Source organism: Thamnophis elegans, chromosome Z (assembly GCF_009769535.1).
Source record: "Thamnophis elegans isolate rThaEle1 chromosome Z, rThaEle1.pri, whole genome shotgun sequence".
Classification (NCBI taxonomy): domain Eukaryota; kingdom Metazoa; phylum Chordata; class Lepidosauria; order Squamata; family Colubridae; genus Thamnophis; species Thamnophis elegans.
The window spans coordinates 30,593,930-30,621,912 of record NC_045558.1 but is presented as its reverse complement, the minus strand read 5'-3'; the positions used below and the strand labels follow the sequence as shown (position 1 = coordinate 30,621,912).

The window sequence follows — 27,983 nt, the reverse complement described above, 5'->3', positions numbered from 1 at the left end:
GTCATGGAAATAGTCTATTGACAAGCAAAAGATTGAAGAAGATATGCAAATGTATTCACCTCCTGTCAATTTTAAAGCAGGATTCCTTGATGTAACAAATGGACATAATTGGGAAGCAGGGGGGAAGTGATACCACACATATGACAGTAAACAAATTATTCAAATTATGTAATTAACGATGAGAATTGATATTATGATACATTTTATGTGGTTTCTGTCAAATACATAGGGTAATACAACATTGCAGTTTATTTTCATTCTCACAGAAATTTAGAGCACAATCCTTTAAATAATTGTTGAGAACAAACCTTCCTTAGTTGAATTTAACACACCAAATATGTGTAAAAGAAGCAGCCAAATAAGAGGGTTAGTGTTGCTTGTTAAATAGATTTTATATTTAAGTAATACAATATAGATGAATTGTTGATAAAAATGAGATGTTTAGATTTGCTGTTTGAGACACAGATATGGAACTAGATATTTTTCTGTTTATAAGGTCAAAAACCATGTGCATATAGTTGAAGATAAGTATCAGAATGAAAAAATACTATCAAAACATTTCAAAATCAGGAATATAATTTTTTATTTTAATTAGATGAAAAGCATTTTGAAATAAAGTATGTCTTCATATATTTTAGGCACCCATCTCAGCTTTACTTTTATAAACTTTGTAACATTGAAATGTAAAAATAAATGCAAAATCTTCAAGTAAAGTATATTAAATTGACAACACAAAGTTTCCGTGTCTGATTTTATCACTATTTGAATTGTAGTCAGTATCGCATCAACACAATTAGAAACATTCTAACATGTTATAATACATATTTTGTTCTTTGTTTAGGGAGATTTCTATAGTAGGTAAGTAAAGGCAGTTCTTTATGTGTTCAAACACATAGAGCACGAGAGATCATGGGCTTCTTGTTTACTGAATTCAAAGTGTAACATCCAAAGTGAAAAACACTGAATTTCCAGCTGAATATATTTTGCCACACATTTCCCAAATCATATAGCAATAATTTGTATATATGCAACTAATTATTGCCTTTTCTTCAAAACATAGTTAACCATAGTCATCAATCTCAACAGAAGTATTTTGTTGTTGATGGAAATGAGATTCAGAGTTTATTATCATGAAAAGCTCAGAATTTTGACTTCAGATTTATTAGATAATCCCAAATATTACATATTTATTTTCTTCAGACATATTTTTTTTTAGATCTCCACCATTTATCCTCTTTTTGGCTTTTTTTCTAAATTGAAAATCCCTTTTTGTGTAGCTACAACTCCCTATTTTTTCCCTTCCTCCATTTTCTTACAAATCTAAGCCTGCATGTAGATAATCAGCATTGTTGATGGCGTGATCATTGGTTATAAAGTACATGTTTCAATATCATATTCCTTTAGGAGAGCAGTATATCACTATTTTCTAACTGGCAGAAGTTCTGAAAAGTATTTCCTGATATGCTTCCAATTTATTTATTTGTGGAGCTTAATACTAGTAACTGTAGAAGCAGCAGAAACATAAACCGCTAAACCAAGATGGTTCTTGGAAAATTGCATTCACCTCTGGTTTTAGAAGTTACCTAGTCAGAGCTAAAGAATTTCTTGGGTAAGAAGTGAAACATCTTCAAAGAAAACGCAAAAAGTTTCTTGAAAAAACACCTTTGGGACAACTATTACCTGGATGACAGAGTCTCCATAGACAATCTGGTTTTAGACTAAGAATTCAGTATTAAATCAATATTTAATTATTACAGATGTTTTAAAAAATGAAAGAACACCATCAGCTTGCTACATAGGAAACACTAGAAAATACTATTTCTTCCTCTGCAGATTCTACAGAAGAGAATATCTATATCTCAGGTTTGAACTTTGGAGTCCTTGATACTTTGAGCTGGATTCTTTGCTTGTTGACATGATAATATCAATACCAGTATATGCAGCTGGTTTGCTCCCAGTTTCTATACAGTACTTTGCACTGCCATTGTTGTAGGTATTGTTTTCTCATTAGTAGCTTAATTAGGGTATTATATTCTGATGGATTGTTTGGTCTTAATTCCTGCATATTGAGTGTAGACTGCTAGAATGAATGTATTCTTGTCTTTCTTTCCTTCTTAACTTTTTATAGTCTCTTGAGTGGTGTGTAAATGTCATTTATGATTATGGTTCCACTGGTGGCTGATTGTCTGAAATTCCCTAATGTTTTTGGATTTGTCTTTGTCTAGGATAGTCAAAGTTGAAACTACGGGTAAGTCCTCTTGGACTTCCCCCCAAAATGGTATGCTGAACGGCAGACAATTTTTTCCCTTTCATCAAAGAATGGCTGATTTTGCCGCCAATGCTGGATATTTGGCAGCTTTGCTCTCCAGCTATTGGAAGATTAAGGAGTTTTCATTGCATCTTCTCACCACTAGCTGATTTTCATGGATGCCCTCTGCTAGTTTTCTCCTGCCTGTCGTACATTTGACTTTATAGTATTCACATAGTATATTGCAAATGAGTCCTGTTAGGCTATTTAATTAGTTAGTAATGCCATCTGGTACATCATAGACAGCCTGAAGGAGCAATTGGAACAAACCATGACCAAAGTAAACACAAAAATGCTGATAACTATCATCAAGACTACATTTCTAAGACCAGCTGAAAGAAGAAAAACAAAATTCCAAACTATTCAAACAACAAACAAAGATATAACATGAATCCAAATAGACAGCCTACAAATCCCAAAAGAAAAGGAATGAAAAGCAAAGGGCCCAGCCTCCCCTGCTTCTAAGGGCACCCCAAAATACATAAGCCCAATCTTTATCCAATTGTATCATTACCCAAAATGAAAATGAAACAATTACAAAAAGGCTTTGACAGCTCAGAGAGGGGACTGAAAATTCTATCAAATATATAGTTATCTCCAGAATATCCAAGAAATAAGTAAATCAGAAACATCCATGGATTCACCATTTCCCAACTCATAACAGAAATCATAATGCAATATCTAAAAACTAGCACTTCTACATAAAGAATCAAAATGTGGATAACATTAAAATAAAATAAAAACCACAGAGAAGAGAGGACACGTGGAACAACCCAAAACATCTTTGAACGAATAAAATTCACAAGGGAAGGAGAAAACAACATACTAGTCTGCCTGGATATCCTCATCAGCAGGTGAAATGATGGCACATCAGAAATGTAAGTCTGTTAAAAAACAACATACACTAACCAAGTACTCTGTTAATGAAGTAACAATCCAAATCCAAACAAGAACTGTGTAGATGACTGCAAATCCACAGCAACCTAGAACACCAGAAAAACGAAGAAAATTGATAATCACACATTTTTTCAAAAAGTGCCAGGCAACTCAACCCATTATGGGGCAATCAAAACAAGCTACATATAGGATAAAAGTTTAATCAAAAACATCTCTGAAACAATTAACAGACTACTATAACCATGATCAGCAAACGAAATACGAACTGTTGTCTCCTGCAACCACCATTCCCCTTTTGCTTCTATTTATTCCCTAGCCAGGGAGGGATCATTTAGCGTCCATGTGTGCCTTTCTTCCTGAGTCAGCCCCTGTTCCTCAATTGTTTTCTCCTGACAGCTCTGTGCATACACGCATCTGGAATATGCCCCAGCTGTTCTTCCCCACTTATCTCTCACTCTAAAGGCAGCTGTGAAATGCTGGACAGGCTGGCTCTCTCTCTCTGCTTCCAACACAGCACATCCATTAGAGCCTTCCCCAGACTCCAGGACTGGCCCAAGTTTTTCCATAGCTGCCTCATCATCTGAGTTTGGTAGGCCACAACACCCTGGGAGGCCTAGCAGAAGCCCAGGACTACCTGCTCCAAGGCCTTAACCCGCCCCATCCCATACACTGCTCAACAACCTCAATCCTGAGGGGCATAAAATTGCATGGTCTGCTTTACATCCCTCAGGATTGAGGATATTGAGCAAAGTAGTTATATGAAATCTCAATGAGAGTTTTATTCAACAAATGAGATTCTGGTACACTTGTTATTGTAAGTTGGAGTCTATCTGTAAGCCAAGGGACTCAAAAGCCCAAGAAGAAAAAAGTCATCTACAGCAAACATACAATATAAGGACTATAAAAGCCACCATGTAGAAAAGATGGCAGAATCTTAGCATCCATCATTATCAACAACAATCATGAACACTAAGTAGCAGTGAGAAGACACTGAAAACAAATTTAAATAGACACAACTAGAAATGACCCATGACAACCCTCAGATGACTGTGGGAAGAGAAAGATAGACAATTGCAATTTTCAGTAAAAGCGGGTGGAGAACTGGGTCTGGATTTTGCATTTTACTTTTGTATATATCTCATAGTTTTTTCCTCTCTCTTTTTAAAGAGATTGGAACGTTTCCTGTTTCTTATTATATCAATCTTTCCTCCAGTCAAAACTATATTTTGTTGTGAAAGTCTACCCATAAGACAGATTTGGACTATATTAAAAATAAAAACAAGAACAAATTTTGACTATTATACATTATATATTCTTTACAAAGTCGCTATAATACCAACTAAAGCTTTTTCATCCTGGTACTGAAAAGTTAATAAGATCTAAGGCCCTGCTTATTCACTATGCAGTACCGTCTAATATGAACATAAATAGAGAGAAAAATGAACACTGCCAGGAGGATGAATCCACAAGTCTTCAATATTTGTCCCTGCTTTTTTCTGAAAAGAACAGAGAAAAGACAACAGCTCATTAGGAAATCTTTGCTAATTCACTCTGCCCACTAGCCTTTCATTGGCTGGGTATTTCCAAACTTTATCATCTGCATTCAACTGAATCATGTTAAGAATTGTAGCCCAATGTATCTCAAGGGCATCAAATATAGTCTGATCCAATGCTTCTCAACGGGCCATCAGAGAGAAAGAGCTCATTCCTGATATATTTTGGGATCTACTGTGATGGGAAGTTAAGCATCATCAGGCTGAAAGGAGGACGGTAGTGGTCTCAAAGAGCAATAATCAGATCACTTTGTGAAAGAACATTTAATCAAATGGTATTAACCATAGAGTGGCATAACTCACAGGAAAGAATGAATTAACAATGAACCTTTCATTTCCAATCCAGACATTTGAAAAGATAGGGACTTTTCAAATATTTAGAGGGAATGGAAGAGAAATATATTCAAAACAGATGAATTAAATATCTATGATTACAGCCCACATTAGTTAGAATAAGTCATACCTGCAACACAAGATCAGCTTGTCTAGTTTATTCCTTAAAGTCTGGAAGTCATGAGGGTAAATAAAAACAAGTGAATAGATTTTTAGGCATATCTATTGCATTAATAACTATTATGGATTGTACAGTCATTACCTAAATTACATGATTTTAGCAAATAATTTGATGCTTCAGATTCTGATTACAACATACATTGAGTCATATAGGTATCTTTCATCCAACTTCAACTCTTCCAGTTCCAATTCTTTTTTAGAAGCAACCTGGTAGTCCATTTTCTGACTAAAAATTATATTAAAAGGGAACTTTTATTAAATGTGGTATCTTCCAGACTTCTAACATGGCTCTCTTTCAATGTTGCATACTTTTTTTCAACTCTTCTGAATCTTCCCAAGTAAAAGTCATATGCAGATTGTAATATATGGCACCATTTTCTGAAATATATGTTTTAAACAAGGAATCTTAGATTTCACCTATTTGCAAGAGGCCCCGTGACAATCTTCACAGATATTTACTTCTAATCTCTCAGAAATTGCTTTTGTATTCCTCAATTTCTACATTCAAACTGTTTTTATCTTATGACAAACTACTAGTAGTTGAATTTTCTCCATTGTTCTGTCTCTCTTTCTATATCTATATCTATATCTATATATCTATATATCTATATATCTCTATCGATCGATAGATAGATATAAATATAGATATATCAGCATTTCTCAATCTTTTTAACCAAAATTATTTGTTGAGTGGCTACATGTGAATCCAGAGAACAGAAAGGGGATTCACCATGTCTTCCATAGGATACATTTACTGTTGTATAAAGCATTCTTTTGCTAGCCAAATAATGCTCTCTGAAGGTGGTATTTCCATCACTCCTATAGATTAGGAAAAAAGAGTAAGCACACTCTATAAGTCTAGGATAAAGTGACCAGATTTTAAAATTGGTTAAGCGCGATACCATTGACAGGGGAGCGGTGTGTTCTTGATTAAAAATTTTGCCGCCCAGCGCTGCGGCTGAGGTGAAGCTGCCAAAGCTCCCATTGGCGCCCCTGCCCGTGGCAGCGGTGGTGCCGCCTCCCTCCCCCTCTGCTCGGAGCATCTGAGCTGGGCACCGCATTATCCCTGTTGCTGCTGCCGCCTCCTCCACTGTGCTTTTGAGAAGCCATGGGGCCTTTTGTTTTCTGCTCCTGCCCCCTCCGCTGCCTTCCTACTGGCTCCCGCAGCCTCATGGCTCCTCAAAAGCACAGTGGAGGAGGAGGGGGCAGGGGTAATGCGGTGCCCAGCTCAGGTGCTCCAAGCGGAGGGGGAGGCACCGCTGCCATGGGCGGGGGTGCCGGAGGGAGCTTGGCAGATTCACCTCAGCCGCAGCATCGGGTAGCAAAAGTTTTAATCAATAACACCCCCTCCCCATTCCATTTCCAGGCAGAAGAAAGAGACTCCGGGGAGGAGAGCTGGACCAGTCATTGGAAGGCATTTGAGAAGGAGAAAAGCAGGCAAGGAAAGTTCTCAAGAAGTTCCAGAAGCAGCTGCTTCTCCTCTGGGCTGGAAGGAGGGGAGGAGAAGGAAGGAAGGAAGGAAGGAGAGAAGGAGGGAAGGAGGAGGGGACAGAGAAAAAGGAAGAAAGAAAGTGTGGGAAGTTATCATCCAGCCCTCTCCCAGAAAAATGAAATATCCTAGGAAATATTGAAAAGGCAGAATATTTCTCTGGAAATGAAAAGAAAGAAACATGTTTTAAAAGACAGAATAGTTGCCTGTAGCTTCCTGCCCATCCCCACTGTTAATGGGCCATTAAGAAGGCCAAGCTAGTCCCTTTTACATAATAAAGACTTCTCCACTGCAGCACCAGGGAGGATGGGAGTAAAGGCATGATAATACTGGCCCTTTACTCAACTGACCACATGGCATCTGAGAACTCAACTAAACCTGGATTCAGAGTTGCCCCTGCATGGCCCCATGGGAGTCTGACAACCAATCAGAATACATTTCTTACACAGGAACAGGAAACAGAGAGGTGGGACTGAACAGGTTATAAAAAGCCTAGCAAGCCCCTCCCTCAGCCCTTCACTTCTTCACCAACATTGAAGCATGTGATGACCTTTTCTGTTCAGGACTCAAGCCATATGGTCCTGTCCAACAATAAACCATCTTTCCAAGCAGCCTCCATGTCTCCAGTGTCTTTTTCCCCACTTGGAGCCGAACCCAGAAGGACATTTCTTTCATCAAAAGGAAAGAAAGATGGGAGGGAAGGAAAGAGGGGAGGAAAGGGAAAGGGAGGAAGGGAAGAGAAGGGCACCTTTTATTGTCTTCGTCTTGTAAAAGCCCCACAGGTTGCGACCCTGGGCTCGGCGCTGAGCAGGGAGGGGCATCGCACCAGGACCGAGAGCACTCAGCCCACCCACCCCCATCTGCATCCCCCTCCGGGGATGGAGCAGCTGCAGCCCGGCTGCTGCGGGTGAAACAGCCAGGAGCTTCCAGGGCATTTGGAAAAGCCAGATGCACCCCTGGATAAAAACCCTCATTGCAAGTATTGCAAAGCCCATCTAAAAATCGGGACTTTTTAAAAATGCCGCGGGATGCGGGACAAATTGTTCAAAAGCATGACTGTCCCGCCAAAAGCAGGATGTCTGATAACCTTAGTCTAGGAGCTCCAGTCCATCTTGGGCTTCTGCATTTAGGGTTCAAAAGCTAAAGATGCAGTGTAATACCTCTGGTGAGGAATATATTAGGGAGCTTCTTGTTCCTCATTTTGAGTATTGTAATAGTATTGAGTATTGTGTAGATCAGCATTATGTGACGTATCGGGACTTTTTCCCCTTTGTTAAACTGGGCATTGCCAGTGTGTAACACATCTGGCATGACAGCCCTGCTCTACACCAAGGATGGGTTTACATGTAGCCATCTATATTTAAAATTACTACTGAATTCTTGCTAACAAATCAGGAGGAGCCTGGTAGCGACTTTTCTAACATTTTGTATTAAAAGGCATCAGCTTTCATGCGCTGCTGCTCACTTTATGAAGTGCTTTTTATCCTCAGAATCTTCCTTTCTTATTCAAACTCTTCTTCCTCTTCTTCATTTGGGGTTTCAACTATTTCCTCTATGTTTTTAACTTTTTAGTTTTAATATAATTAAATCCCAATTCTGGATTAAATCATTTTTTCTCTTTGAAATTCATTTTATGCAAACATTTGCTATGACCTCTTTCTTTCTCTCCAAGTTCCCCTTGAAGATAGCTTGCTATTCAGAAATAAAAATAAAATAATTACCTTTCAATTCAATATATAAAGAAAAGAGAGATCCCCCCCCCCGGGAGTAATTTTTTCCATCCTTATTATAGCTACTTATGTTGGTTGTTCATATACCTGTTTTTCTTGAGAAGGAATTCCTTTGGAAACTTTTGTCCTCCATATTTTAGGATCTTTTCCTCCTGTCATCTCTTTTAATATGTCCTCCTGCAGACCTTGGATAGATATTTTATGCCACTCTTCCACATTTAGATGGGTTGTTTCAGGTCCTGGCTCTTGGAAGTGATTTAGGGTTGAATCAAGCCATTCCTTCACATATGGCATGGATTCTTCAGGACATCCCATCTGGATATTTTCAATGGATTTTTGGAGCCATTCCTCAAGGTTGCTTCCGGCTTCTTCTGAAGATTCTTGCTTGATTTTTTTCAAAGAGGTTTGCAGCCATGCTTGAACACCGGTTCTGGATGCAGTAGAACCATGCTCTCTGGAATTTGCTAAAGATGCTTGCAGCCATCCATTCCTCAAATGTCTTTCAGATAAAGCAGACTCTACCCGAATCACTCTCTCCCTGCTGAATCTCAGACTGGCTTTTGATGCTTTAAAGGATTGCTTTTTGAAATCCCGAATGCCATTAATTGATGTTTCAAGCCATTCCTCGGGATTTAGATGTGGTACTTCAGGTCCTTCTGGTTCAAGATTATTTATAGATATTTCAAACCATTTTTTGGTATCTTTAGCTTCCTCAGAATCTTCCTGTTCCAGATTTGTCAAGGATTCTTGAAGCCAATTTTCCAGAACTAGGTTGGTTGATTTAGAAGATGACAGGCTTTGTCGAGATCTTTGAAGCCACTGTAATACATTTTCCAAAGGTCGTTGAGAAAATTGTTTCTGGAGATCCTGTGTTGATTTTCCAAGCCATCCATTATTTATGCTGTCTTCAAATTTTACCTTCGACTTCTTTGTATCCTGAATGCTTTTAATAGATGCTTGGAGCCATCCTTGAGTTCCTAAATGCAGTTCTTCAGGTTTTTCCTCTTCCAGGTTCTTTATAGATAGTTCAAGCCATGTTTTGACATCTTGTTTAAATTCTTCAGGACTTTCCTCTTCCACATTTTTCTGGTTCTTTATAGAAGGTTCAAGCCATGTTTTGACATCTTGTTTAAATTCTTCAGGACTTTCCTCTTCCACATTTTTCTGGTTCTTTATAGAAGGTTCAAGCCATGTTTTGACATCTTGTTTAAATTCTTCAGGACTTTCCTCTTCCAGATTTTTCAAGGATTCTTCAAGCCATTTGGTCAGAACTGGTGTAGGTTCTTCAGAAGCTGAGACTCTTTCTAGGGATCCTTGAAGCCATTGTAATATATTTTCTGCTAGTCCTTCAGAACATTGCTTCTTCATGTTCTGTAATGATTTTTCAAACCATCCATTTCTTAGGCTATTTTGAAAAGATATCTTAGGTTTCTGTAAATCCTGAAGGCTTTTAATAGATTCTTTAAGCCATTCTTGAGCATTTAAATGTGATGTTTCAGGTCCTTCCTCTTCAAGGTTATTTACAGACATTTGAAGCCATTCTTTGGCATCTTGATTAGATGTTTCAGGACTTTCCTCTTCTAGATTTTTCAAAGAGTCTCGAAGCCATTTTTCCAGAACTGGTTCAGGTGTTTTAGAAGATGAGAGGCTTTCTAAGGATCCTTCAAGCCACTGTAATACATTTTTCACAGGTACTTCAGAACCTTGCTTCTTCAGGTTTTCTATTGATTTTTCAAGCCATCCCTTTCTTAAGCTACCTCGAGATTCTGCCTCATATTTCTGAAGATCTTGAATACTTTTAAAAGATTCTTCAAGCCATTGCTCCACATTCATTGGGGATGTTTCTGGCCCTTTTTTTTGAAGACAATTTATGGATGTATCCAACCATTCCTTTACATCTTCCCTGGATACTTCTGGACATTCCTTTTCAAGAGTTATCACTGAAGCTTTAAGCCATTCTGGCAAGGTGTGTCTTGATACCTTATGGGAATTCTCTTTCAGGTTTTTTAGAGATTCCTGAAGCCATTCCTGTACCTTTTTTCTAGATTCTTTGGAATGTTTGGTTTTGAGATTGTCTATGGAATTTTGAAGCCATTCCTTTTTTAGTTCATTTTCCGGCATTTGATGTTCTGCTTTTTCAACATCTGCACTTGTTTGCCAGATAGTCACCAAGCATTTTTTGTATTCTTTGCTCACAAGTGATAGTAAGTTGTCTCTATACATCAATGACCTACAACAGTCCTTTCTTAGTGTTCTCTCTCTAGAAAAATCAGAAGGTTACATATGAATCTCGACCAACAAACATCTAATTTGTCTTTTACACAACTGTTTATTATGTTCTGGATCTCAAGTTTGGCTTTATTTATTCACTTATTTCTTCAATGGTATCATAATTTTCTTCAATGTAAAAGAAATGTAACGTGAACTCTCATATTTAAAACTTTTAAAACACCTTTTAAAATAATACAGTAATAGTCTTTAAAACCCAATAACAGTCTAAGCTAGCAAAAGGAAACCAGATGTAATATATGTTCTTCTCCATCCTTTTTTGCTTACTGTATCTTAAAGTCTCCATATAATGTTTTGTTATGGAACTAAGGAAAATTTAATATGAAATTATAGAAAGGAAAGTCAGAGTTGCTATTTAAAAATGGCTCACCTATTCAGTTTTTCCTCAAACTTTTCACACAACTGCTGTTTCTTCCAACGTAGGCAGCGAATAATATCAGTAAGGTCCTTTTTCTCACAGTGGAGCTCTTTTATGTCCATCAACAGATGAGAAATTAGGACTTTCTTTCTGTAAAATATTGATAGTAAAAATAATCCATTTTTACTTGAATTGATAAGCCAGTTTTTAAATTGAAAAACATTAAACATGCCATTATATAGTATATGTTTGTTATATATATTTATACATTTTAATTAATTCAGTTTTGTTATTTCTATAACAACTAGCAGTCTATCTTATGTTTTATTGATTTATTTGATACATCAGAAATGTTCTGTAAAAGTGACAAATCAGTAAATCTTCCCAGATCATAGCTATATCCATTATATTCTTTAAAGGGATTGGATTAGCTACCTCTGCATTCATCATTATATTGATAAGAGTTTGATTATTTAAGTACAAGTTAATGACCTTTACTTCAAAATTTAGCATTATTTAATCTATTAATACAGGCAAGGATTCTTTATAGTATTTTTTCTCTTTTACATTTTATAAAAGGTGCAAATCAATCCAAAACACTTTCCAGAAGCAATAAAAAGTTATGGACAGAAGTTGTGGGAAAAGTCCTCTCTTGGTCCCAAATGTAAAACTATCAAGATATCCCAACAAGTTGCTTTCTGACTGAAAGCCTTTTAGGGAACAAGGCCCCTGAGATCTGATTGACATGTTTGAAGAGCTAGACTTTTTTCAACAAGTTGAAAGGAGTCACCTCTGATTTTCCTCCAATGTTCCTCTTTGCATTATAGGCAAACAGAATATTGCATAATGTATCTCCAGATATAGATGTAAAAAGAATTAAATATGACATTCTGGAAGAGTAAATCAGGATTGCTCTCTAGAAATTTCTCACCTGTTAAGTTCTTCTTTAAGATATTTATTGTCTTTCAAGATTTCCTCCTTTTCTCCACCTAGTTTTTCAACTTTGCATCTGAGAGACAAATTCTCTCTTTTCAGCTTGTTTACCTGCAGTGCTTCATCTGATATATTCCTTCTATAAAATATCAAGGCCAGAGTGAAATTACCCCACTTAGCTTTTTTACTTGCGCCATCAAACTGTTTAAAATTAAAAATAATTAAAAATACCTGATATTGCCCTTTGCTATACATATCCTCAAATTTTAATTAATTCAGGGGTGCTATTTCTATTACATTAGTAATTGCTTCTTATAGTTAATTATGCTTTAATGATTTATTGGATATTTTAGAATTGCTCAGTTAAGTGACAAATGAGTAAATCATTCCAGACTGGAGCTATAACTCTTATATTCTTAAATAATTTGATTAGCTACTTCAGAATTAATGTTAGCATCTTTATATTTATAATAGTTGGATTATTTAAGTACAAGCTAATGAGTTTTATTTCAGTATTACTTCAGCATTACTTCACCTATTAACACCACTAAGAAGTCTTTAGATGAAAACACATTTTCTCACTTACATTCTATAAAAGGTGCAAACCAATTCAAAATAAGTTCCAAAAGAGAAGCCATACATGCAGAATACAGTTCCCAAATGCCAAGCTGTCAATTTAGCCCAACATCTTGCTTTCTCATCAGTTAAGACAGTACCTTGTTTGGCAAATAGTACAAAGCCAAGAATCAAATTTGAAATCATGTGAGAGGTTACATTTAAAAAAAAAATCAACTATTGCTATTTCCAGATTTTTCTTTCAAAGCTTAACTTAACAGTATGGTTTTTACCACCACTCTTCTGATGTTAACAGGAAAATTGATGAGACTGAATTTCAAAGAGCTGAAATAGGAAGAAGCTAAGACCTGTGCTCAATGAAGAGCAGAGGAGAAATTAGGAAATACAATCACAGATCTCTTGAATTATAGATGATTTGGCCCCGAAGACACCCTGTAAAGAGGTTGTTGATGACTGATACACATCTGAGATCACCTCTCCTTTTCTACTATTGCTTTAATAGAACACAAAATCTCTGGAAATGAAAGCTTTTTAGAGAACAAGTGGAACTGAGTTGTTTTTGGAGATAAAGGTTATTTCAGATGCTTGGAGAGCCAGAATTTTTCCAACAGGTTGAAATGAGACTTCTTATTTTCAACAAATTTCCCCAAGCAATGTAGTTAAACCCAGAGAATTGCATAATGTATGTTCAGCAAGAGATGCTAAATTGAATTAAATATAAAATGTTGGAAGAGAAAGTTAGGATTGCTCTCGGAAAGTTTTTCACCTGTTAAATTATCTTTAAGATGTTTGTTTCTCTTCAAAATTCCTTCTTTTCTCCATCTAGTTTTTCAACCCTGCAGCTCATTTTTATTTTTTTCCAAAAATATTAATCATTTCTATTTTGATGTGAGCAGAAAACTTTGTCAAATCTACACTTCATTCAAAGGACTATAGCCAAGTCTATTTCATTATTCCAGAATTGGCTTGATTAACCACCAGTGGTGGGTTTCTGCCGGTTCACACCAGTTCAGGCGAACTGGTTTGTGAATTTCAGCAAGCCAGTGAGAGGAGGTTCGACCGGTGGACTTGGAAGTAACTTCTGGAATGACTGCCCCGGCCCTGTCATTCGATCGCCCTTGCCGTCCCATCGCAGCTCACTCGCTCCCCCACCTGTCCGCACTAAACTAGGCTAGCCCAGCCCACCTCTCACTGATTGGCTGGAGTCCAGCCAATCAGTGAGCGGGATGGAGGTGACCCATTTAAAAGCGTGGCACCAATGGCCAACATTCCTCTTTTGAAAAGAGTCTTTCATTCCCGAGCAGCTGTCACATTGCGCTTGCTGACCGGGTCCTCCATTTCGTTTTGTTTCCCTTCGCCTTCCAGAGTCTTGCTGCTTCCCTCAGGTAAGCAACTAAGTGCAAGGGGGGTGGCAGGACTCGGGAGGCTAGCTTGTGCCAGCTCGCAAAAGCCGCGAGTTGGCATACGCCGCGTGGCCGAAAGGGGGTGGAAAGTGGTGGAGACGGTGGTGGCAGCCTAGCTTTCGCTAACAAAAGTCACAGGCTGGCGTACGCCATGGGGCTGAAAGTGGATGTGCGGCGGCAGCAGCCTAGCTTTCAGGGCTTTCATGAAAGCTGTGGGCTGGCGTATGCTATGTGGCCAAAAGTGGGTGGGCGGCGGCAGCGGTCTAATTTTCACCAAAGCCGTAGGCTGGCATACACCACACGGCCAAAAGCGGGTGGGCAGTAGTGGCGGCAGCGGCCTAGCTTCCGTGGCTTTCGCCAAAACAGCAGACTGGTGTACATCACATGGCCAAAAGTGGGTGGGCGGCAGCGGTGGCCTAGCTTTCACAGCTTTCACCAAAGCCACAGACTGGCATATGGCACATGGCCAAAAGCCCCCCGCCTCTCCTTCCCCAGCCTTGCCTGTCTGGCTAAGCCTGCCAGGCAGTGTGCTTAGCAACAACCCTTGTCCCTCCAGTCCAGTCTTACCTGTCCTGCTGCTTCGCTGCCTGCCTGCTCCCTGCTGCATCTGTCCATCGCATCGGAATCAGATCCATCTCATCGGAGAACTGCTGACTCTGCCTGCTGGTAAGTGACCCATTTTTTTTCTTTTATTTTTTTAATGTATTTTAAAATAATATTTTATTTATTGTGCAGAGAATTTTTTTAAATAGTTTTACTTAAAAGTATTGAGTATATAATATTTTTAAATGGTTTACTTCAGTTTATTGTGTGTGATTCTTTTTTTAAATTGTCTTAGACTATTTAAAAAAAGATTCTATCCAAAATAAATTAAAATAAACCATTTAAAAAAATTCTATACTCAATACTTTAAAATGTATCATGTATAGAATATTTTAAAATCATTTTATTGTAATTTATTGTAATTTATTGTGTATGGAATATTTTAAAATGAAAATAATTTCATTTTTAAATTATTGTGTGTGGAATAGTTTGAAATGGTTACAGTATAAATTATTGCTGGTAGAATAATGGTTATAGTATATTATTGCTGGTACAACTACAATACCTTAAAATGTATAAATTATTGCTGGTGGAATACTTAAGAATGGTTTTTAAGGATATTTTTTAATTTATACAATATCTTTTTTTAAATTATTTTTAGGGAATTTTTATATTTTAATTGTTTATAAAATATATTTACTACAAGAAATGTTACTCCTTTTTGCAAATGTTTTCTTTGCGATGCAACATGTTGCTTTTAAGTGTTCAGACCAGGTTTATGTGTCTCAAAGTGGCTACTTTTCTAGGGGCAGGCCAGGTTGGTGCAAGGCAGCTTTGCCAGTTTGTTTGTTTCACCCTCGTTGTTTAGGTAATTCTGAGGTGGTTGATGGTTCTGTGAGCTTCCTGGCACTGTCCTTTATAATTTCCCACAATGCCTTGATGGTTCTTATTCCAGTGGCTTTGTCTTTCCTGTCCTTCGGGTTAGGGAAAAAAACTGGTTTCATTTGCAGTCTTGGGGGGAGGGATTCTTATTTTTTGGTGTTTTCCTGGCACTGTCATAGTTTGTGTGGGTGAGGGTGTGTAATGTCCTGCAGTTATCCATGCATTAATAATGATATAGTAATATTTCCTTACACATTTTAGGGACCTTTCCTTACATAATTGGTGTTTTCTTCATACTTTTGGATTTATAATTTCTGTTTCTATTAGTTAGCAATTGCTAAAACAAATCCCACGTGAAAAAGTATTCAAAGCCTTCTTGATTTTAATTGTCAATTTATTTATTCCTGCACATTGTAATATTTATTAATTTTCATATCTGTTTTTCCACTGTTGTGAATATTATATTCAAATTCTACTTATTTAATAGGATTATACCAAGATTTAAAGGAGTGCTTCCATGATGAAGTTTTGATTACCTCATAACAACAACTTCCTTGATGAAATTTTGATTACCACATGATAACACATTCACAAAATAAACTAGGCCATCACTAAGAGTCAACACTGACTTGGTGGCAGCTCATCAATCAAGATAATAAACTACTTTTCAGAAATCATTCTGCAGAAGATATATAAAAGTTTGAGGGAGGGTGCATAATGATTACATTATAATATTTATGTCCTACATTTTAATATACAATTATTGGCCATTACTACATATTATTTTATAATTTATTATCTTATTCAATTGGAATGGGCTATATAATTCAGAGTGTCCTCTACTCAGATATATAAATAACGATGAACAGAGTATTAAAAGTGAGTAAAATTTCTTTTTAATCTAACTTATTTAAGTATGACTTATTTGAGAAGTTAAATATCTTCCTTCAGAACTCCTGAGACATTAAATAATTCTGTTTCACATGGATTTAATCTCATTATCACACTATAAATGACCACCATAAGATAAATTTTTGTGTTTGATGGATGTAAAGTAACACAATACAAAATCCAAGAACTCTGGGCAACTGAAAGTCTGTTTTTCCAAAATGAAAGGGCGCCACATAAAGCATTTTCAACTATGCCAAAATTTACCTAAAGTCCTGCAGCTGAGCATACTTCAGGTGTTGTTCTGGTTTTAATTCCATCAAACCTCGTTCAGTTGTAAGACAACCTTCCTGCAATATTAACAAAAAACACTTTTAAAAAGACAAACTTAACTGTCAGCAATTAAGGACACTATTTTTTTCAAACAATGGTTTCTTCGTTCAGAGGAAGTTAATCAATGTTTCTCCGTCCTCAAATCTTAGGTGGCAACCAATATCTTGGCTACCTAAATTCTGCACACTTTCCTAAAAGTAAAAAAATTTTACTTTGATATTGTCATCTGTATCGACAATTGACACTTAATACAAACTGTGTAGTTGCAGTGTGTGCTGGCATAATTTTCCTAGTTCTTTTTCATCTCCTGCTTTTTATAACCTGCTGGGATGGAATATTGAACAGCATGCTCACTATTTTGAGGCATTTAAGTCATTTTAATAAATTTGTATACTCCTTAACTAATTATTTCTTAGAAATACACCCTTTTTCTCACACAATCACAGAAGCAAAAAGGGAGAAAATCTTATTCTTGGTAAATTCATTTGAAATCTTAAAATATACCGAGTTGCATTGTAAGTCTTCTCCAAAGCTCATCAGCAAATCAATATTACATCACATTGTTCCTTTTCTTCATATTCAGTTTCTGAAAATGAGTAAATCTGCAATATCCTGGGTTTAAAATCATACTAGGAACTGGAATTCAAATGATTTCAAAGGAGATTTTGCATTAATAAATAGATGCAGAATTGCAATTGAGAGAATAAGGCTAGTGATGCAGCAGGGGTTGCACAGGTAAACCCACCAGTGGCTGGCCAGGTTAGGTGGTCTTAATAGAATGGACCTTATAAATTCATATTAGTTTGGCTTTTCATTATAGTGCCCTGGAGTCCCAAAGTTGACTTTTAGCTGGAGTGAACTTTCTCCCCAAACTTCCTCATAAGTATTAAAAATAGGGCTGAACAGTGTGGCAAGACTGTGTAAAGGAGGGGCACAGGAAGCCAGACATGGGGGAGAGATAGAACAGAGGTAAAAGCTGCTGACAGCTTAAGACGAAATAGGAACTTCTCTTTTTTATATTTCTCCTATGTCCTTTGCTGTAACATTCCAAATGAACTTCTGCTTTTTGAAATGTCATACTTGTCTCGTGTATGGAAAAGCCTTGAGAATGCACCGTGTGGAACACGGCATAAAAGTAGGATCCTGGGCAGAGCTAAGGCAGTTCAGATTTTGGTGTGTGAACACGCTGAACTCGATGCATCCAATAAACCTGTTTCTCTCACCTTCGTGGTTTCAAGTCCTGGTCTTTCGTAAGTAGATTACAAACCTCAATTTGCTGCAACACTAGGACCCTGAATTATTTAGGTAAATTAGATGAGGTTATTTGAGGAACCTGATAGACTCCATGTTGAATATCTGACCAGCAAGTAAGCTTTTCTGGAAAATCACAGGTTGGAGCATAATCAGAAAGTTATAGTGACCTGAACAGAAAATAGCCTGATCCCTCCCTTTGTAATAGGGAGTAACAGGACATGTGTCAGCCTCTGCTTCACTGCTGCTTTTCGGCTGCCATTGAAACAGGGAGGGGGGCATGGTATTTGGGAGGGAAATCATTCTGTATTGGAGGACTGTTTATTAGGGAGTTATTCTCACCATCTCTTTGCGCATGTGGAAGGAAGGGAGTTTCCCGCCGAGGCCAACTGTCCAGCATTCCATCCTGATGATGATTTTTGAAGATGTCTCCCACCTGACAGTTGGGTGAAATATGATTGGACTATGGATTGGGTACCAAGGAGAGGAGAATGAATAATGTATTGATATCTATTGCTTTCGCGCCTTTTTATTCAGATTCAGCTTTGCTTTGTTTCTATTCGTTGTAGCCAGTAAAAGTACACTTAATTCTAAAATATGGAGTTATTTCTTTCTTGGTTTTTAAATGAAGGGGCAGTGACAACATATTTTGCAGGAAGCTGGTAATGATCTTATTGTTTAGTTCTGGGAAAGCGAGGTCCTTTGGGGCTTCGGAACATATTTGTTATATTTGGGGAATTTCCATGTAATTCTCACATTGTTTTTTGTTGCACGCAACTATATTTTTGTATCCAAGTTATGATGCATTTTGATACATCATTTTGTGTATTTAAGGCACGCCTATGTAACTTGTAGTTATTCTCATTTGCTTGGGGATCCACTTGTGCAAGTGACATAAAATAAAATAGATGCTTTTTGTTTAGTTTCCTTGACCGTTTTTTGATATGCAGATAATATATCTGGGATATTTTTCTCACAATTTGGGAGCTCGTCCGGGATTAGCATATCTCTTCTGGGGATGAGGTTTGACATACTTTTGGAGGCCGGCCACACTTCCATTTGAAATGTTCCGAAAGGGGTTGAAGTTCCTCTCTGGAGAGATAGCTCCTAATCTATATTGGAAAAGACTTGGACAATGGAAAAGCACTAGTGAAGTAAATCTTGAGAACAATGCATTTGACCCAGGTAATGTATGTATGCAAAGAGATACATATGGATGATATCTGGGTGGCTACATTTCTGTCTTGAATGTTTGATGGTGATGTGTGTTTGGAGCTTTCCACTGGTTTAGCTGAAAATGTCAGCTAAGCAGGCTAGAGGTTATGCAGAAGAATGATTCAAGAAGGTAATGTGATTTAGGCTCTCGGGCATGAGATGGGGCCCGATTTGTTAAGGATCCTGAGGAATGCAAGACGGACATTCCTTCTATGTCCCTTTTATTCCCTCTTATTCCCCTTTGATAGAGGGAAGGAGTACTGAGTAGTATTGGGATAATATTATCGAGTGATGCACTGGGACCTGACTGGAATTTAGGTTCCTAGAACCAAAATAGATAAATGCCCAGAATAGGGTGTTTGAAGAGGACATCTCTGGGGGAGATGGGTTATCCGGTGTTTGAAGGGAATAGAATTTATATAACATTTATACAGATTTTAGATGTGCTTATGGAGATGGATTACAAGGAATGGATTGTGGATAGGGAACAAATCAATCATGAGGAAATATATGAGGGATTTCAGTGCAGAATGGAAGTTTTGATTGATTTTGTGAAATGGGAATACATTTCAATGTATTTCAATGTGAAATAGCAGGTTGCTGGGGGACAGGAATTGGCTGTATGGCCTTTCCAAGTGGAATCCAAATGGATTACACTGAATTGCCAGCAGCAGGAAAGTTTGAAGTATTTCTGATGAGTTGTTCATTCAACGGGTCCTTTGGCTGAATGTTTGGCTGATGTGCAAGAGTTCAAATGACTGTTAAGATCATATTGGAGTGGGTAATACCCTGATACAGGTTGATTGAAGTCATTAATAGTGATAAAGGTACACGTTTTATGGCAGATAATGGAACAATTGGGAATTGATTAGCAATCAACCAAGTAGAAACAAGTTTTGTTCAGTGGAATCAAAACTTCGGGTCAGTTTCTTGAATGAATGAAGGGTTGCCTTTGTCTTTTTTACATCTTTTTAAATAAAATTGTTTTATTTTAAGATGAGGTTGAGTTACAACACTGGGAGACTCCATATGTGGCACATAAGATGCTTTTGTAAAAGAACTGTATACTTGGTTGTCCTATGTTTAAATGGTTTGGTTTGGTTTATTAGATTTATATGCTGCCCTTCTCCCAAGGACTCAGGGCGGTGTACAACATTAAAAGAAACACATAATACAAAAGTTTAAAAAAAATAAAAAAAATATCCCAAACAAATCCAATTAGAATTGACAATAACATTTTTTTTTAAAAAAATTGAATTAAAATTAACAATGATCAATAATTTGTTTTGTTCAGGCCAGGCTGGTTTGCTGGGAAAGCCAACTTTTTAGGGTGTGTCGGAAGGACCGGAAGTCGGGGATTATATGAAGATTATATGATTATATAAATCCTATCTCAGGAGAGGAGGTTTGCTGTTTCTTGAGACGACCTCTTGAATTTGCTGACTATAAACTGAAATCTAGTGATTGAATCCTGAGTGCAAAGTAATGTATGGGAAGAATGTAGTCTAGCCTGGGACTGGTCCTGCTAAATCTTGATGGCCTCTGACACAGCAATGTGGACAAACAGCTCACTTTTCAGATGTACAATGAAGCAAGATGTTAACTTTTCCTCATCTTCAATTACTTGATTGCAACAAAGCAGAAATTTAAAGTTCTGCTCAACAGGGAGGCGTGTGCTAGTAACCTCTGCCCCCATCACATATATCTATATGAAGCATTGATGTGACATCACTTCAGGATCAAGTATCTCTGCTACCCTCAGGTGATACTGGCTTCATGAAAGCACAGTGGTGGTTATGGAAGTGGTGACTGGGTTCTGATTACTTCTCTGGTGGAGATGAAGTTGTAGCCAGTGTGGGAAGGCCTGTTCCAAGTACTGTTGACAACTGAGTTGGCCATGTGGAACAAAAGGGTCCATTACTCCAAAGTCAAGGGACCTGTGAATCTTTATAGAAAGACTGTATCACCAAATGCATCTGAACCGTTGAAGCAAGCTTTTCGAAGACCAGTGTTAGATTAGTTTATGGAACATTGGGTGTGGGAATTGTTTATTTGGCTGGGGGTAATAAATTTCTTTATCGTGCTTTTGCTTTTGCTCGGAAAAGAATTGGCAGAGTGGTTGATATCTATGTTGTGTCCAATGAATGTGTACAGTCGGTACAGACTCTGGATGTTTAAGGGTAAGCTTTTTTGTTTTATACATACATACCTTAAACAAGGGAGAGGCCTAGTTCATTAGGACAATTAAATTCAGAGTGATTGCTTTGTTGGATGTTTATCAGGTAGGGATGGAGCCTTTATGGGTGTTACTTAGTTTTCCCCTTACATGGCTGCAGTTATGCTTCCATTCTGAGTCGATAATGTATATTCACAAGTGCAGACACAGTTAAGTGCAGACACAGTTATCACTCATTGAAACCACTGATGATGATGCCATTTGCATCAGATCGACCTTTGTGGAAGGTATACCAAGGTGCAACCTATGACATTGTTACGTGCTGAACTATCCTATAAGATGGAAATCATATATGAGCAATCTACATTGTCAATAATGTACCTAAGAAGGGATTCATTTATCAGTTATATGTTTTCATCTATGGATCTATATGGATTTCATCATGGATCTATATCTGTTTGTCTATTTATCATCATCTGTTGTGAGATGGGGAGGGGCTTGAGCTAAATCTGGTGTGGAGGAAATACAGTATTCTTGCTCTGTGGGATTGTCTTCACCTCTTTGTGTTCCTAGATCTTGATCTTGGATGGTGGTTCCAAGTCTAAAATTTTCTACATCTTGAGAAGATTTTTCTATCAATTTTGATTCAATTGTTGATATCTGCCAATTTCCTAGCAAGCAACTACTTAGTCAGTTTCAGTCTAAAGGTCAACATGGGCAAAATGTTTTAGGGGTCTTTTGTTTTATTGCTTAGAGTTCAGATAGGTTAGTGAAGGTGAGTGGTTTGGGTGGGAAGGGTGTCGTGGGGACTTTGCCTTCTCACATTATCACGATCCCAGGTTGCACTATTTGCATCATATTAACAACATGAAATTGGTATTAACCATGAAAACAGCTTGTTTAAGGCCATACAATAAATCCATGATTAAACTGGAGTGTGATTCCATATATATTACTCAAATACCAGAAAGGATTATTAACCATATATGTGGCCAAGCCAGCAATTTCATCTTATTTTGTTGTAACAAGTTTCAACCCTAGAAGTAATAGGAGCAGATCTCCTATAAAGATTCAAGTTCAATTAAATATGTGGATAGTTACAATCTCTGTGTTCCTGAGTTGAGCCAGGTTCCGTTACAGTTCCGTGGAAAATGGAAACAAAATTAGAAAGCCGAGTGCTGCCCCACTGATTTTCAGTGTTGGGATTTGTAGTCATTCAAAGCTTCCTTCTGTCTCCAAAATGCTTTTTGGAAAGAAGAGCTGAACCGTGGCACGACAAAACCGCGAAGCCCTTATCCGCGGAGATATAAGCGCGTCGCTAAAGCCGCGACGTCATCACCACGCGTCATCACCGCTGCGACAACAGCGTGGCAACAGAAGGGCGCTTTAAAACAGCGCCGCGGCAAAAAGCTGATTTCAATTAAGGTAAGTGTTAGGGTTAGGTTTAGGGTTAGGGTTAGGGTTAGGTTTAGGGTACTGAGTGCTTAGGAATGCACTGATTTGCCCTCCACGATTATGTCATCGCGGTAGGGTCGCGTTTTTCCTTAGCGCTTCGAACGGCGTGAATTAGTCTTCGCGCTTATGTCTCCGTGGATAAGGGCTTCGCGGATTTGTGGTGGAACCGAGCTGAACATCTCAATATGTGTCTGTGTGAGGCCATCTGCTCTTTGCAGAGGCCACTTTTTGCAGGAAACAGTGGTAACAGAACATGCCCTCCAAAAGTGAAATGTATTTTTTTCTTAAAACTAATCAGTCCTATATTAAATATCTCTGCATTTGTCAATTATTTATAGTCAAAAGATTCCTAACATGATAGATTGCTTACCTGGTGGAGATATTTGGTTGAGCAGGAATCACGACGTGCTACTTCCTGCTGGATCACACGTGTTGTAATATCTTCCTGATGACTGGAAAACTGATAATTGTGTGATCTCGAAGTATGTAGCTTAAAAGCAATTACAGTAATAAATATTAATAAAATATGCTATTAAGCATACTGGAAAGTTCACTTTTTGTAAGTAGATTCTGCATCTCTAAACCATTTCATTATCATTGTTGATCTCATTGTTATCATATACCCATACACAAAGTCATATCAGATTTATATACTTTGGCATTTTCCTGGTGGGTAGTAAGATGGCATCAAAAATAACCAACCAGAATTGTGATGAGATCAATTCAATGGAGTCTGTAAATTAAAAGTCTTAGGTAAATTTGTTCAAGCTGAAATGAGCACACTATTAAAACTGATTGATTGAGTGATTGATTGATTCAGTTTGCAAAGCCATGCCTTTTAAACCAAAGAGTGGCAAGCAACCATAAAACCAATGAAAAGATTAACATGAATTGTAAGGTTTTGTTTGCTTGATATTCTTCCTTCATTAAGAAGTATTTCTTAAAGGAGAAATATTTCGTAGTTATGAAAACAGTTACATGTCTATGTGATGTCAGCATAGAAGATGATGTTAATCTAGACTCTGATATGTGTGCATCAGTTACATCCATGCATGTCAATATATGTGCAGCCATGGACAACTCCTAATTGACTGCTCTAGATGGACATTAGGGACAAAAAAGTTTATTCCTTCTGGTGGGGGAAGTAGAATATATGATGAACTGTATTGCTCTAAACTAAACTTTTGAAAGAGAACATTGGGTGACATCATGCAGTACCATTAAAACAATCAGTCTGTAGAAGGAGTGCTGGGTGGGTTATAGTACCCTGAGTGATCCAGAATTGGACAAGTGGATGCAAATTATCCATTAGCTTTTCCCATTATGGAAGCGAGGAAAGCTGTTGGAAGTGTTGGGGAGTAAAGTAAAGAAAGTGGAGGGGGAGATGAGTAATCCAAATCCAATCCCACCCCAAAAGAAGGAGACTGCTACTGTTGAGCATATGACTCCTGCGTGTGCTTCATCTGTACAAAAGCATTCAATGAGGATGAGAGTACCATGAAGTGCTTCCTATGTGACATGTATGCTCACCAGAAGTGCTTGGGGTTAATCAAAGGCGTAGCCGAGTTTCTACAATCAGCTTCACTTAAAACTCCCAGTTTGCGTTTCCACTATTCTGCCCATCATGCAAACCCAGACTGGACAAATTTATTGTTCTACTTGAATGGGTCATCACCATAGAAGCATTATTAGCATCCCTCAAAAAAAACAAAACACAAAAAGTGAAGCTCCAAAATCCTGAAATCCTATCCCAACCCAAGAACCCCAACCACAAGGAACCACAAACACTACAAGTAACATCTTCATCTTCATCAAAAACACAATTGAACATGAACAGAAGCACCCCAACACTATCTTGTTCAGAATAGAGGACACCAATGAATCCGATGATATCACAGAAGTTCTGGACATCATCATCAATTTCCAGGCATCATCCATCTCTCCTGATGAAATCATCAACATTTCCTGTGATGTCCCTGAGTTCAAGAACAGGTTCGGTGGCCCCACACTTTGTTTGCAAGAGCAAAACCAGCAAACTCAAATTCATTTCCGCAATAAACTCACTTGCCAAAAGCTGCAAAAACTATAAGAAAATTTGTTCACAACCTGACGTGTTCATACTACAATGTGCCCACACCTGCGAGCTCCGTTCAGAGCTCAAAAGATGCCAGGACCAAGGAGAGACTGACCTATACATTGACTATCACGCTCACTGTATCAAACGCAAGACCAACGGTATGGTCTTGCGTATGTCCAAACAACCTTCCCCCCAACAACCAAAACTAGGCATGCATGCCCCAACTTTCTCCAAATCCACCCCTACAAACCTTAAATGAAAGCTACTTAACGCAAGAAGCCTCACAAACAAAATGCCTGCATTTTTCCTGCTACCTATTTGACCTTATTTTTGTCTGCAAGACGTGGTTGAAGAGATTCCATTACCACAATAAGTGACTATCATGTTTTCCAGTCTGACCGTGAAAACCATATAGGGGGTGGTGTTGCTATCTTCCACAAATGTCCCTAAATCTGAACAAGATTAATGTTACACAGGAGCTTGTTCTTCCTGGGTCCATTGTCTGCAAACTGTCCCTAAATACCACAGTTCATTTCTTGCTATGTTACAGAACCCCTGTTGAGAGACAACAAAGGTCCTAAGCAGCTTTTGTTAGACATGGAATTGAATTTTCTGTTATTTATTTATTTTTCTTTTAGGCAGAAAGCAAACAGACCTCTGACTGAGAGGCTTCATTTCCAGAGGGAGGAAACATACATGTTAGCACACAGGCAAAGATCACCAGGTCCACTGTAGCCCCAAGGAACAATATCCATTTCCAAAGACTTTTGGAACGGGGATCATAGACATCCCCATTTTAGCAACTTCTCCATTTTAGCAACTTAGAAAAGGAAGGTATTCCAAATAAACAAGTAAAGCTCTTTAGTAGCCTCCTAACCACTTTGAAAACAGATGAGATTTCAGACCATTTATTCAAGCCTGACGTTTTATGCTTCCATTCTTGAACGGAACATGCAGTAGGTTTTGGACCACACAGAATCTTGTGTCTCCTTTAATTTCTTTATCCCCAGATCAGGAAGATTGGTTTATTAATGGGGCATCATGGTGGGAGGAATTGATACGACAGACCTCTGGGTTAGCTGTTTCTATCACAAGCTTAAAATTATGAGCTGTTTTACTAAATTATTGTACAATAATTATTGTTTGCACAAGAGGCAAAACTAATGGCTGCCTAAAAGTTACTGCAATACACAATAAATAAAGTGGGGGAGGGAGCATCTGCATAGTCACAGACAGTGAGTATTGGCATTGCCCGTTACAATAACAGAAAGTGTCAGCTTCAGGCAAATTGGAAAAAGATACAGAAATATGACTGGATTTGTGTAATAACTGTCAGTAAACCTGAGAAACTCCATATACTTGAATAAGGCTCACACTGGTTTAATAATTGGTCTTCTCTGCAGAGGCAGAGATAGATGCCTGTACAAAAGAGGATGCCCAACAGGTACATGCCCCAAGTGACCAGTGACAAAAATAAGATTAAAGGGCACTACACATTTTGTAAAAAGTATGCTTTCCATTTTAATGCCTTAAAGATGGGCACTATTTTGATCTGCAAAGAAATAATACAATCAAAAGGGCTAATATGAGCCAAGGTGGCGCAGTGGTTAAATGCAGCACTGCAGGCTGACTGCTAGATCAGCAGTTCAGCGGTTCAAATCTCACCGGCTCAGGGTTGACTCAGCCTTCCATCCTTCCGAGGTGGGTAAAATGAGGACCCAGATTGTTGTTGGGGGCGATATGCTGACTCTCTGTAAACCGCTTAGAGAGGGCTGAAAGCCCTATGAAGCGGTATATAAAAATCTGCTATTGCTAATATGATATACCTCAACACGTCTCCGTGCTTCTATTAACGTTGTTGTTGATGAGCCTGAAGGTAGTTCTTCCTGCTGTTTTAAAAAGACAAACTTATTATCAGCAATTAAAGACACTAAATTTTCAAACAATGGGAGTGAGGTGGGGTTAACCATTGTTTCTCCATTTTCAAATCTTATGTGCCAGCTGATACCAAAATTCTGGTATCTAAATTCTGCACCCTTACTCCTTAAATAATTATTGTTTTCCATTACGGGGGTTTTCTCCCACAATCACAGGAAGAAATCTTATTCTTGCTGAATTCATTTGCAATATTAAAATGTAATGAAGTTCAACAAGCTCCAACTTGGACTTTAATACTTATTAAATTTATCTTGATCTAGTTTTTTATTTAAACTACACTTAACTAATAATATGAAGTATGTACAAATTTATCTTATATCCAACATGTCTTCATATTATGGTCAAAACTTTATGAAATTTAGATGGGTTTTATCATTTCTCTCAATACAATAAACTGTAAAATACACCCAAATTTTATAGAATTATGTCTCTTGCCTCTGATTTCACTATTTTATTTTTTAAATATTTTTTCCTGAGGTAGCAATCAGAGAAGATGGATTAATCCATTCCTCAATTGTTCTGTTGACTAATTACTAGTTCAGCTGTTAATTAAGTGAACGAGTCCTTTATTTTTAAGCTTGAGATTTAGTCATTTAATTCAGTGAAACAAACCTAAATCTGGGGAGCACTGAATTTTTTTTTAGTCTTGCTACTTATCTCCCCAAGCATTTTACACCCAAAGCATATTGTTTTGTCACATGACCACCACACGTAAAAGAAACACCCTTGTTTTGATAACCTGTCAAACAGTTCCAAAAATAATTCTGATATACCTATGCCAACCTAATTGGAGTAAGTGTATAATTTTTTGCTGCTGTTCATGCACTGAAACTGAGGTGAATCCACCCAGTTCCCATAATTCCTGCCAATATATTTCCCAGAATATACTGGTACTTTTTCCCTCTGGCAAGTTTGGATGAAACTGCCATACTTCAATGAAACATCTAACATTGGACCTATCACTCTGATTTTCACCATATTCTTTATAAATAAAGAACTTTCCTCAAATACAAAAGGCTTAAAGGGGATACAATCTTGACTGAAGAGGAATGGAGCAGAAGAAGGCACTTCTACTATAGAAGTGTTGGCAACCTTTTCAGGACCAAGTGCTGAAATGGGAGTGTGCATGCGTGTGTTCCAGAAACTGGAAGAGCTGTCGGGTGCGCATGTGCATGC

General features: G+C 37.8%; 1 protein-coding gene across 1 annotated transcript; it reads right to left on the bottom strand.

Annotated features, from left to right (window-relative positions):
• Positions 1 to 6: 6 nt before the first annotated feature.
• On the bottom strand, positions 7 to 27,935 carry LOC116520765 (trichohyalin-like). The gene is made up of 9 exons (XM_032235096.1): positions 27,696 to 27,935; positions 26,696 to 26,758; positions 23,163 to 23,282; positions 16,630 to 16,712; positions 14,617 to 14,712; positions 12,069 to 12,209; positions 11,150 to 11,287; positions 8,578 to 10,750; positions 7 to 5,262 (listed from the first exon to the last, which is right to left on the bottom strand). The coding sequence occupies exons 1-9, from the start codon at positions 27,933 to 27,935 to the stop codon at positions 5,206 to 5,208; spliced, it is 3,111 nt and encodes a 1,036-aa protein (XP_032090987.1). The 3' UTR covers positions 7 to 5,205.
• Positions 27,936 to 27,983: the final 48 nt, after the last annotated feature.

Excerpts from the sequence above, each read along its gene's own strand:
- LOC116520765 (XM_032235096.1), bottom strand. The coding sequence starts at position 27,935 with ATGCACACTCCCATTTCAGCACTTGGTCCTGAAAAGGTTGCCAACACT. Across the intron at positions 26,759-27,695 it reads GCCAGAGGGAAAAAGTACCA|CAGGAAGAACTACCTTCAGG; the intron begins GTATATTCTGGG and ends TTTTTAAAACAG. Across the intron at positions 11,288-12,068 it reads CTTAAAGAAGAACTTAACAG|AAAGAAAGTCCTAATTTCTC; the intron begins GTGAGAAATTTC and ends AATATTTTACAG.